We start from the raw sequence: 12139 nt of genomic DNA on the forward strand, positions 1-12139 counted from the left end.
TTAAAAAATATTTATACCAAAAATAATTTTCAGAACTATTCTTTATTAAAGTTCATTTAAATCAAATATTTTTACTCTAGATATATATATATAGAAAATTCTAAAAATCAAATATTATAATATAAATAATATTAAAATATTCAATCTACTAATATTTAATCTATTAAAAAATATGATTATTTTAAAGAATATATCAAAAAAATAATACAAAATTATATTATTAAAAGTAACATAAATAAAACATAACACATTTTAAAAATATCTACTTCAAAGTCTCAATTATCAAAGATATGTAATAATATAAAAAAATTATAACATTATACCAATCATATTTCTATAAAATAAAATTCTAATACTACTATTATTTATACTTATATCTATAAATTTTATAAATGCAAAAATATATAGATGTTCATTGAAGAAAGCATAATATTTTACACTATTTCTTTAAATTTATATAATATATTTAAACAAAAAAACATAAAGATTCTTCTTAAAAGATATTGATAATAAAAACATCTTTTTAAAAAAATAATACTTTTTTAAAAACAATTAATTGTAAAAATTACACATCTATAAAGAAATATTATTTTTTATGTAAAAAACAAAATGTAAATAATATCAAATTTACATATAAAAAATCTGCACCATAAAAAACAAACCCTTTATACTTGCTTTTTACAATTTCATTTTTTTATAATTAAATTCAAACCATTTCGTTTCGGTCAAAAGAAACATATTTTTATATTATGAGTCCGTCTTACCTCAATATTCATTCAGTTACAGGAGAAAAGTTAGAAGTGGATATTGATTATAAAGACTTATACCTTGGTACATGCACATCTATTCATGATTTTGAGAAACTTAACAGAATTGGGGAAGGAAGTAAGTGAATATTTAAATAAATAAATAAATATATTTGATAAAAGAATTAGCATATGGAGTTGTATAGTAAAGCAAATATATTGATCTCTAAAAGAATCTTATTTTTTTAGTCGTGCAAAAGATAAAAGAAACAATACTGTTGTTGCACTTAAAGCAGTACGCATATTTGATAATGACCGATATTCGGGTATTCCTATTACAACGCTAAGAGAAATATCTATTTTAAGATCTTTAAAACACAAAAATATTATAAGCGTTCTAGAAGTAGCAGTAGGAAAAGCACTTGATGATATTTATATGGTAGAAGAATATTGTGAACAAGTCTATTCAATTATAAATAAAAAACGAAATTTTTCTAATTTACAAAGGATATGGCAAGCATAATGGATGCCGTTTCCATTAAATATACACAATCAGAGGGTATTTGATATTATATGTTTTTATATATAGTATTTATTGTTAGTAAAATGTTTAACAAAACAATTATTGGAGGGTGTAGAGTATTTACACAAACAAAATATTATTCATAGGTATTTGGAAAGTATATTCATTAAGGTTTTAATTGTATTTTAGAGACTTAAAAATGTCTAACTTACTTTTAAATGCAAAAGGTATTTTGAAAATTGGTATAAGTTTTAAAATATAAGAATATCTGTATCTAATCACTGTAGCTGATTTTGGTATGGCTCGAGAATATAGAGAAAATGGCATGACACCTCACGTTGTAACTATTTGGTATAGATCTCCAGAATTACTTTTTGGGAAAAAAAATTACACTAGTAGTGTTGACCTTTGGTCTGTTGGATGCATTTTAGGAGAATTAATAACATCGGTACCTCTTTTGCCTGGTCAAAATGAAACCGAACAAGTTCAATTGATCGCTAATTTACTTGGTACACCTAATGAAGCTATTTGGCCAGAATTCCGAAAACTACCACTTTCTAAACACTTTCATTTCTTTTCAAGCAAAAGTAATATGATAAAACATAAATTTTCTAATCAGACAACAGCAACAAAAGATTTATTAAATCGACTTCTTACTTATGATCCAGAAAAACGAATTTCAGCAAAGATTGCATTGAATCATGAATATTTTAAAGAATCCCCTCAAAGTACTACTTTTAAGTATATCTCATTATCTAATTATTTCAAGCCCAAGATCCTTCTCTTTTACCAACATTCCCCGAAATAAGAAATCAACAAAAAAATGATCATAAAAGGTGAATTTTTATTTTATAGTGTAACGTGCAACTAATTGCTTTAATATCCAGACAAAATAAAACAATTTCTTCTAAATATAATAATTATATTTTTGATAATTCAGATATTGAACAATCATTTGGAAAACGAATAAAAAAATGAAATCTAAAAACAACTTCAAAAGTAGAGAATAATGATATGTAATTACATAATAATCAAACAATACTGTTTAATGTTATTTATGAATACATTATAAATTTAATATTAAAAACTTGACGCAAAATAATTACTCGATTGAAAAATTATACATATAAAATGTAGTTTTTTTTTTTTTTTTTTTTTTAAATGACATATTATTTAATATATATATATATAATATTTATTCAAAACAAGTTAAAATAATTATAATATTCATTTCAACAATCAAGATTTGATTATTTTCTTCTTTACATACAATGAGATAATTATAAAAAAGCTATTTTAAAGAAACGTAAATAAAGTTAAAAGATAAATTTATCAAATAAATGTTATTAAAAAAAAATGAAAATATATCGCATATAAAAATAATTTAAAAAATAATTTTAAAACTCTAAGATATAGATATTTCATACAAATAAGTACCAAAAAGTTTCGTGCCTTGAATAAAATTGGATTTATCTAGCTTCTCATTTATAGAATGAGCACCATCTATAACAAAATTCAGTAATTATTTAATCTAATAACTAATTTTATACCATCTCCTCGTCCCATAGGCAGCAAGAGAACATTTTTATTGAGACAATCTTCAAATGTCAATGCAACAGGAATACTACCACCTTCACGAGTGAAATCAGGTACTACACCATATATTTTTTTAGTAGCTTTTTCTGCAGCTTTATAATTCGGGTGATCTGGAGAAGAAACCCATGCTTTAGATCCATGAAGGTAGTCAACAATGAGTGTATTTTTTGAACCTAAGGATAAAAATACAGATTCAAGATGTTTTTTGACTAAAATACAAACATCTTCAGGGTTCATATTGGGCACTAAACGAATAGAAAATTTCCCTTTTGAACTAAATCAAGAATTCAAATAATTTATCATTTATACCTGATACTTTAGAAGGAATCACTGTTTTAATACCAGGTAATGAAAATGCTCCTTCTATTCCATGCAAAGAAAGTGAAGGATACCTCCATCTTATTTATTAATATAATCAAAAAATACTTGAAATAATACCTATGCATTAAAATACATTTTTCTTTATCATAAATTGTTGTTTTAGACCCAGCCGAATGATATATATCTTCCATAGTAATTGATATACCATCATATAAAGCATTCTCTTTCTCTAACAAAATTAAATAAAAATAATTATAAATAAAAAAAATACCCGACAAAAGTTCTACCTGATCCATAATTCCAGGAATTAGTATAGTTCCATCAGGCTTTACAAGAGATGAAAATAGCTAAAAATATTAAATAACAAAAACATAAATATATAAACATACATGGATAAGATCTGTCATAGGTTCGTGAATAATACCACCAAAAACTCCAGAATGAAGATCCGCATTAGGACCTAAAAATAAGAATAAAAATAATAATAAAAAAGGTATACCTTTTATAGTTACACTATAACATGATATACCTCTAAGTCCATATGTTAAACATGGCTTTTTAGTTCCAAGCCAATAATTATCACTAATGCAAACATAATCTACATCAGCAAAATATTTTTGAGCTTCTGCTTTAACAAATTCATCCAGTCCAACTGATCCATTCTCTTCCATGCCTAAAAAAGTCAAAAAGCCATAATATAATTTATAAAATACCCTCAAAACAGAAAACGAGATTTACAGGAAGATCAATACCTGCATTTTGAAATGCCTCAACAGTATTAAGCCATCCAAGAACTGGACCTTTATCATCTGAAATACCTCTACCATACATGCGACCAGTTTCCTCGTCATATTTAAATTCCCATGGATCCGTAATCCAACCATCACTTATTAAAGCAGGTTGAACATCAAAATGACTAATTCATAAGATTTAATCAGAAAAAAAGAAAAACATGCCCGTAAATAAGAACATTTTTCTTATTCTTATCATTACCATATTTTCCAATAACAAGAGGTGGGAGTTCAATTTCTTGATTATCTAAAACTTGAGTCCCCAAAAATCGCTTTTCAACATCAATATTAAGATTTTTCATTTCTTTATATAAAAAATCCGCCATTTCAATAACGTATTTCCTATGCAAAGCACTACAACTTATAGAAGGAATAGATACAGCTTCTGAAAGTCTTTCAATAAATTTTTCTGATAAAACATCAACGCTATTTAATTATTAATATATATATATATATATATATATATATACGCATCATAAAAACGATCTAAAAATGCCATTTTAATAAAATTTTAGAACTCCTAAAAGAAAAAACAATATTTTCTATTATCGAAATTTAATAAGACAATAAAATTAAATTATATTATAGCTTCGTATAATAAATATTAAAAAACATTCTAATTTAATCCTTAAATTTAAAAAATAAAAAAAATATTTGAAAAAATTAAAAAAATCCAGTAAAAACATTCAATAGAACTGATTTATTATAATCTATAAAGTTTAAAACATAGAACGAGAATTCATATTAAAAAATATTAAACTATCATATTTCATAATGAATTTAGAATTCTATAAATCATATTTTACATATTTCTCACAAAATAAACATTGAATGATTTCGCAATACCCATTTAATTTACACATACTTTTTTATATTTTTTCTATCCTTATTTAAAAACAATATTAAAATTCTAAATATCTATTCGATTTTTATTTCTTTCTATAATATTCAAATAAATCAAATATTCTCTATAAGATAAATAAATATTAATATAAAAGCATGTCCCAATAATTAATTTTAAAAATCCCCTATCATATCAAAGATATATATTTTCAAAATAACTTTCAAAATATTGCACTCTAAAATAACCCTTTAAAAACCAAATTGACATATTTTTTGAATAGTATATTTCCAATTATTTTTTTCATTTTTTAAATTGCTTAGTATTATTTATTATTACATTTAGGATCTTAAAAATCATTAATTTTTTATTATAATTCAGATTATTGCTTTTAAAATTTTTAACTAATATATAGAAAAAATAGCATCCAGATTTTTAAATTTCTTTTTCCATTTAAATTTACATAAACCTATTATAAAAAATAGTCCTAAACTTTGATTTTTTCTAATTATATTAAAATCAATTATTTTAAAATAAAATAAATCTCAAAAAGTTAATTATATATAAATATTATATTTCATTTAATACTTATATTTATCAATTATTCACAAAATCTTTTCAATATTTTAAAATTATAAATTGAAAATTTAATGTCCATACGCATTAGATTTTAATAATATAAATAATATATAATATAAAAAAATATAAAAAAATATATAAACAATATATTTCAAAATATACACTTAAAAATATACAGAATATAAATTTTTTATAGAGTATTAATTTTATACCATTAACAATTACTTTTAATATAATAATTAAAAACATTCTAAATCACAATTATTCAAAAATAAATATAATATCAAATATTATAAGATTTAAAATATATAAAAAACATATATTTATTTATTCATAAAAACATTTTTATTATAATCATTAATTAAATTTAGAAGTATATATCTTTTTAAAAGTATTTAAAGACATAATTATCTTTTACCTTTTTCAACAATTAAAAAATTAAATTAAATCAAAGCATTCATTTTTAGATTTAATATAAATAAACCATTAAGTCATTGACTCATTTGTCGTTAAAAACAAAAAACCATATTCAATAAATATCTATATAAATATCTATATAAATATCTATATTTATATCGTTCATTAATAAAACACGAAAAATGCCTTTCAAAACACAAATGGAGAAAAAAATTTAAATTATATTAATTCTATTTAACTTTAACTATAAACTCGACACGAGTAACTTAATAAAAAGATCAACCTTTTATGACCGAGACTAACGTAGCACCTACACGATCTAAATTATCCCTTAAAGGATCTTCTAAAATTGTCAGTGAATTCTTTGGTTCGTATTTCTTCTTTGTATTAAATATATTTCTAATCTTAAATTTAGAATATAGCATCAACAGGTATGAGTTTATCCTAATAATTTTAATAATTAAGAAAAACAAGTATACTTTTTCAAAGAGGAGTATATCCAGCAGATGATTTTAAAATTGTTAAAAAATATGGCCTTAATATGCTAGTTACTGCAGATACTGAAGTAAAGGCATATATACGAAAAATCATGGAACAACTTCATAGTAATAGTCATTTTTTACAAAAAAACACATAATAATTTCATAGAATGGATAGAAGAAGGAAGAATATCAAAACTAGTAATTGCTATTGTTTCAAAAGACACTCTAGAAGTTTTAGAGCGATGGCAATTTGACGTTCAAATATTCAAGAATGATAACAACGAAAATAAGGAAAATAAACTAGCGTATTAAAAAAACCATATGAAATAAAGCGCTAATATTTCTAGAAATGAAAAAAATAACATTGCTACAGAAAAATCAGAAAAAGAAATTCATACAGAAATTCAAGCAATTATTCGACAAATTACAGCATCAGTAACATTTCTTCCACAACTCGAAGGACAATGCACATTTAATGTTTTAGTATACACTGATTACAGTTCAGAGGTTCCTGAAGAATGGGGCGATAGTGATGCACACGAAGTTGATAATGCAGAACAGATAAAATTACGAAGTTTCAGCACTGATCTACATAAAGTAGATTTACAAGTGGCATATAAACTAGCAGATGATTAAATTTATACTTTTTTGATTTTGTAATATATATTTTAGCATAAATTCCCAGTAAATATAGAATTCAATATTTCTTAATACTGTGTTATTTTTGCAAAAATTTATAAAATACCTTAGAAATTTAGTACCAAAATAAAACTAAGGTAAACATATACAGTATGATCGATATTAACATTACTGTTTTTTTTTAACTTTTTTTTACCTTTCTTTTGTTTAGACAAAAGCTTCATTTTACGACTAATCAAAAATTAAAATCATTATTAAATATAATTTATGGTTTTAAATACGTAACGTCTCCTCCGTAACTTTAAAATAATTAACTAAAAAACAAAATAAACATTATTACAAACCATTTAGCTGTCACATCTTTTTTTAATGGACTTAATGTTTCACGGGCTACAATTCTATTTTCTACAGCTGCCTGTATCACCACCTAAATGTATTATTTTTTCTTTAACAATTAATACATATTACAACCTCATATAACTGTTGTTTGATTAAAGACTTTAGATGCCTTACTGACTCTTTTCCTTTTTTATGAACCTGACTTCTATGGAGCACAGTGGAAAGAGCGTCAATAGTTTTACCGTTAATTAAAAGCTATAAATACTAAATAATAATCTAAAAATAACAGAAAACAAACCTTCATTTTAACTAAGTCAGACACTTTATAACCAATAACTCTATAATCCAAACTAATATATCTAAATAAAATGAGTACTGTTTAAAATAATAAATAAGAATACCCTTTTGTAAGACCTTTAAGTTTCCCATAAAAATCATCAATTAACAAAACCATAGGAATTTCATATTTAAGAATGCATTTTTCTTCAGAAGGAAATAATATTTCTTTCTGAACACCTCTATAAATCTAAGCATATTAAAATCTAGTAATAAATATTAAAAAATATACTTCACATAATTCAATAACAACCCCTAAGTATTCTATTGGAAATACCATAATAACTTCTGTTATAGGTTCTTCTAATTTCAAAATATTTTGCCGTATATTTACAAAATCAGGGAATAATGTTGGATTTGAAATCATTTTTTCTCTTCCATCTTTATATGTTATTTTAAAAGGCACAGTAGGTGATGTAATTATTATCTAAATATTATACCAAAAACTTTGTCTACTAAATTATCTTACCTCTTCATCATATTCATCTTTTAATCTATCTATAAATACAGATAAATGAAGAGATCCAATAAATCCGATACGCCATCCTAATATGAAATTAGAAAATAATTTCTACAAATTTAAAACAAAAAACACCTTGACCTAATGCAATAGATGTTTCTTTTTCTACATATATAGATCTATCATTTAATACCAAATGAGAAATACTTTCATTAAGTTTTTGAAAACTATTTCCATCTAAAGGAAAAGCACTAACAAATACCTATTTTTTAAAATTAATACTTTTGTACATTTTAAAACAAAACCATACAGTAGGTTTAGATTCTTCAAACTTAGGCAAAGGTATAACTTCTTTACCCACATGACAAAATGTATCTCCTATATAAGATTCATTGTCATTTTTCATACCTAATATAATATAACCAACTTGTCCAGCTTTAAGAAGTTCTGTTGAAATTCTATCAGGATACATTATTCCAACTTCTGCAACGTCATATTTTAAACCCGTATAAATACTTTGAATTTTATCACCCTTACGTAAAAAACCATCATAAATTTTCACCAAAAGAATAATTCCATTAAAATGATCATACCTACAATTTATAAATAAATTTAAACAATATTTATATTATAAAAATTACCAGCTGTCTATAAGAAAACATTTTAAATTATCAATTAAAGATCCTTTAGGTCTTTAAGAAATTAAATAAAATAAAAAAATATAAAGAAAAATACGGCGGTATTTTATCAATAATAGCAGGAATAATTTTTTCTATGCCAACTCCATTTTTTGCAGAAACAAAAATAACATCTTCTTGAATTATATTAAATATCTGCTTTAACTGGTCTAAAACCTTTAATGGCTCTAAAAGTTCAAAAAAAACGTAATTATAAATAACATTTACCTGAATTAGGTAAATCAATTTTATTTATTATAGGTAAAATCATTAATCCTTTAGATAATGCAAGATGAAAATTAGCAACCTAAATAAACCATTATATATATCAAATAAGATCCAAAAATAAAACCGTTTGTGACTGGATCCCTTGAGAAGCGTCCACAAGTAATAAACAACCATCACATACTGCCAAACTGTGATTAACTTCTGCTCTAAAATCAACATGACCAGGAGTATCAATTAAATTAAGAAGGTATGTTTCAGATTTATAATTATAAAACATACTGCAGGCTTGTGCCTTAACAGTAATACCTACTAATATTAATTATATGCATATTATAATATATTAAATACCTCTCTTTTGTTCCACTTTTAATTTATCCAAAACCTGACAATTTTCCGACGATTTAGATATTGTTCCAGTAATTTCTAATAATCTATCGCTTACTATTCCTTTCTTACCAGACTTCATTATATAATAAAAACTAATTACATGTTGATTTTCCATGATTTATATGTGCAATAATTGCCCAATTCCGTATTCTAAAAATAAATTAACCAAAAATAAAACATAAACATATCCAAATACTTTGATAAGTCCACTACTTCTATATTTCTCATTACATCTTGATGTCTTTGAACATTAAATACTACGCTTCGATCTATCTCTTAAATATTGCTTTAAAATATATTCTTAACAAACTATTTAAAACATAACATTTTTCTATATTCTTGAAATTTGAAGTATATATATATTGCTTATTAATTCTGCATTTTAGATTAATTACAAATCTTTTCATAAATTTCAGTTAACGTATAATCGTTAACCTCTTATGAAAAATAAACTTCCCGTTCTTAAAATTTTAAGAAATTATTATAAAATTCTAAGGAATTTAAAGGTATAATCATCAAGGGACAAAGACTTTATAAGTATTTTTGGAAAAAACATATGAAAAAACATATTTTAAAATGACTTCTCGCAAATTACAAGCTGAAGTGGATAAAACATTAAAAAAGGTAAATAATGTTGATGTAAAGAAGTTGAAATATTCTTATATATTTAAAATACATAGGTTACAGAAGGGGTTGCAGCATTTGAAAGTATTTATGAAAAAATGCAATCAACAAGCAATCAATCTCAGAAAGATAAACTTGAAGGAGATTTAAAAAAAGAAATTAAAAAACTTCAAAGAATGAGAGATCATATTAAAACATGGGCAGCAAGTAATGATATTAAAGATAAAAAGCCTCTTCAGGAAAACAGGAAACTTATAGAAATGGTTTTTATACTATACTTTCATATTTAAACCCAGCTAATACACGTAGCAAATGGAACGATTTAAAGCATGTGAAAAAGAGATAAAAACAAAAGCCTTTAGCAAAGAAGGTCTTCTTTCAGCTGTAAAATTGGATCCTAAAGAAAAAGAAAGATTAGAAATGAGTCATTGGTTATCTTCTATGGTTGATGAATTAGAAAGACAAATTGAGCAGCTAGAGACAGAATCCGAGATATTGCAAGGATCTTTGAAAAAAAAAAACAAAGAATGTATAAAATCCGAAAGATTAGAACAAGTTGAGCATTTACTAGAACGACATAAATGGCATCAAGATAAACTCGAATTAATTTTAAGGCTCCTTGAAAATGGGAATATACAAGTAGAAAAAGTATGCATATTAAATATAGATAACATATTCTAATTTTTTAGGTATTCGAAGTTCAAGAAGATATTAAGTATTATGTTGAATCAAATCAAGATGCAAATTTTACAGAAAACGAAAATATTTACGAAAACTTGAATTTAAACGAAGAAATATTTGGGCGAGGTCTAGATAATGAAGTAGATTCGTCTTTAGATACGCAATCTTTAGCAGATGAAACATCACCTCAAAAAGATAAAGATGTAAATTTTAAGCACAAAAAAAATATAACTCATAGATTTTAGGATAAAACGAAATCTACAGAATCTTTGAATGCAACAATTTCATCCAAAACAAGATCAACAGAGTCTCTGAATACAATAGTAACGCCTAAAATAAAATCCAAATCACCTACATTAATAGATACAAATCTATATCAAGCTACTAATGGAGCAACAAAAGCATCTCAAATTAAAACACAAATCGAACCTTTAAAATACTCATCTACAGCGCCTAATTCTCCAAATGCTAATGGAATATTTCCTTTACAATTATCAAATACAAAAGTACAAACAACATCATCAACACCACAAGAAACATCTCCTTTGATCTCTTCATTTTCTAATCATCAGAATGAATTAATAAAACCACCAGATATCCAAGAAACTGTAGATGAATACCAAGAAAAACCAGTACTAGAACCATTAGAAAATACCGATGGTTCATTAGAAGCATTACCACAAGAAGTAACCTATGATATGCCACTAATAGAAAAGCTACCTATTGAGTCTCAGGCATATTCTTCGAATTCGTTAGATTTATCGCGGCTTCCACAAAGTCTTAAAGACTTACTTTCGTCATTAAAAACAGTTAAACAAAGAATCTTGAATCCTCCACCAATATCCATTATACATCGTCTTTTGGAAATATCTTTTACTACTGCGCCAGAACTTGTAAATTCAGAAACTCCGAAATATTATATTCCATCCGAACCATATCCAGTTCCATCATATTATCCACAAGTGCCTCCTGCAATATTTGATTCACCAGAATTATTTGAGAAAATCGATATTGATGCACTATTTTTTGTGTTCTATTATCAACAAGGAACATATCAACAGTAAGACCATCTTAATACAATTATTTAGTAAATACAGTGTGCTTACAGTATTTAAGGTATTTAGCTGCAAAGGAATTAAAAAGACAAGCATGGAGATTTCACAAAAAATATCTTACATGGTTTCAAAGACATGAAGAGCCGAAAATAATTACAGATGAATATGAATCAGGAACCTACAGGTATTTCGATTTCGAGGTAAATTCAAACGATAATACATTAAAATAGCTAATATAAAAACAATAGGGCGCATGGGTACAACGAAAAAAGGTAATACTACCTCTAATAGGTATATTACTAATTACCATACAGCCGGACTTCAAATTTCAATATATGTACCTTGAAGATGAAGATTAACATTTTATATTTAAGTACTTGTATAATATTTAAACAATATACATTAATTACACAACAC

General features: G+C 24.6%; 5 protein-coding genes across 5 annotated transcripts; 3 read left to right on the forward strand and 2 right to left on the reverse strand.

Annotated features, from left to right (window-relative positions):
• Positions 1–749: 749 nt before the first annotated feature.
• Positions 750–2247, forward strand: T551_02588 (uncharacterized protein; the record flags this gene model as incomplete). Its single annotated transcript, XM_018374851.1, has 9 exons — positions 750–885; positions 930–951; positions 996–1206; positions 1254–1305; positions 1349–1415; positions 1459–1511; positions 1557–1997; positions 2039–2105; positions 2157–2247. The coding sequence occupies 9 exons, from the start codon at positions 750–752 to the stop codon at positions 2245–2247; spliced, it is 1140 nt and encodes a 379-aa protein (XP_018229073.1).
• Positions 2248–2674: 427 nt separating this feature from the next.
• On the reverse strand, positions 2675–4476 carry T551_02589 (metallodipeptidase; the record flags this gene model as incomplete). Its single annotated transcript, XM_018374852.1, has 11 exons — positions 2675–2772; positions 2820–3131; positions 3175–3263; positions 3304–3415; positions 3458–3533; positions 3576–3646; positions 3686–3859; positions 3900–4102; positions 4157–4215; positions 4259–4403; positions 4448–4476. The coding sequence occupies 11 exons, from the start codon at positions 4474–4476 to the stop codon at positions 2675–2677; spliced, it is 1368 nt and encodes a 455-aa protein (XP_018229074.1).
• A 1626-nt stretch (positions 4477–6102) lies between these two features.
• On the forward strand, positions 6103–6932 carry T551_02590 (spindle checkpoint protein MAD2; the record flags this gene model as incomplete). The annotated part of the gene is made up of 5 exons (XM_018374853.1): positions 6103–6181; positions 6230–6245; positions 6280–6419; positions 6463–6601; positions 6644–6932. 5 exons carry the CDS (start codon positions 6103–6105, stop codon positions 6930–6932), a joined length of 663 nt encoding a protein of 220 aa, XP_018229075.1.
• Positions 6933–7200: 268 nt separating this feature from the next.
• Positions 7201–9689, reverse strand: T551_02591 (GTP-binding protein LepA; the record flags this gene model as incomplete). Its single annotated transcript, XM_018374854.1, has 17 exons — positions 7201–7234; positions 7280–7362; positions 7407–7529; positions 7573–7633; positions 7676–7800; positions 7843–8037; positions 8080–8156; positions 8206–8332; positions 8381–8663; positions 8712–8762; positions 8806–8935; positions 8976–9054; positions 9100–9281; positions 9324–9416; positions 9463–9512; positions 9559–9631; positions 9683–9689. 17 exons carry the CDS (start codon positions 9687–9689, stop codon positions 7201–7203), a joined length of 1773 nt encoding a protein of 590 aa, XP_018229076.1.
• Positions 9690–9938: 249 nt separating this feature from the next.
• Positions 9939–12081, forward strand: T551_02592 (uncharacterized protein; the record flags this gene model as incomplete). The annotated part of the gene is made up of 7 exons (XM_018374855.1): positions 9939–10001; positions 10043–10249; positions 10296–10634; positions 10676–10870; positions 10913–11727; positions 11784–11922; positions 11971–12081. 7 exons carry the CDS (start codon positions 9939–9941, stop codon positions 12079–12081), a joined length of 1869 nt encoding a protein of 622 aa, XP_018229077.1.
• Between the last annotated feature and the right edge of the window lie 58 nt (positions 12082–12139).

This window comes from Pneumocystis jirovecii, assembly GCF_001477535.1.
Source record: "Pneumocystis jirovecii RU7 chromosome Unknown supercont1.11, whole genome shotgun sequence".
Taxonomy (NCBI): Eukaryota; Fungi; Ascomycota; class Pneumocystomycetes; order Pneumocystales; family Pneumocystaceae; genus Pneumocystis; species Pneumocystis jirovecii.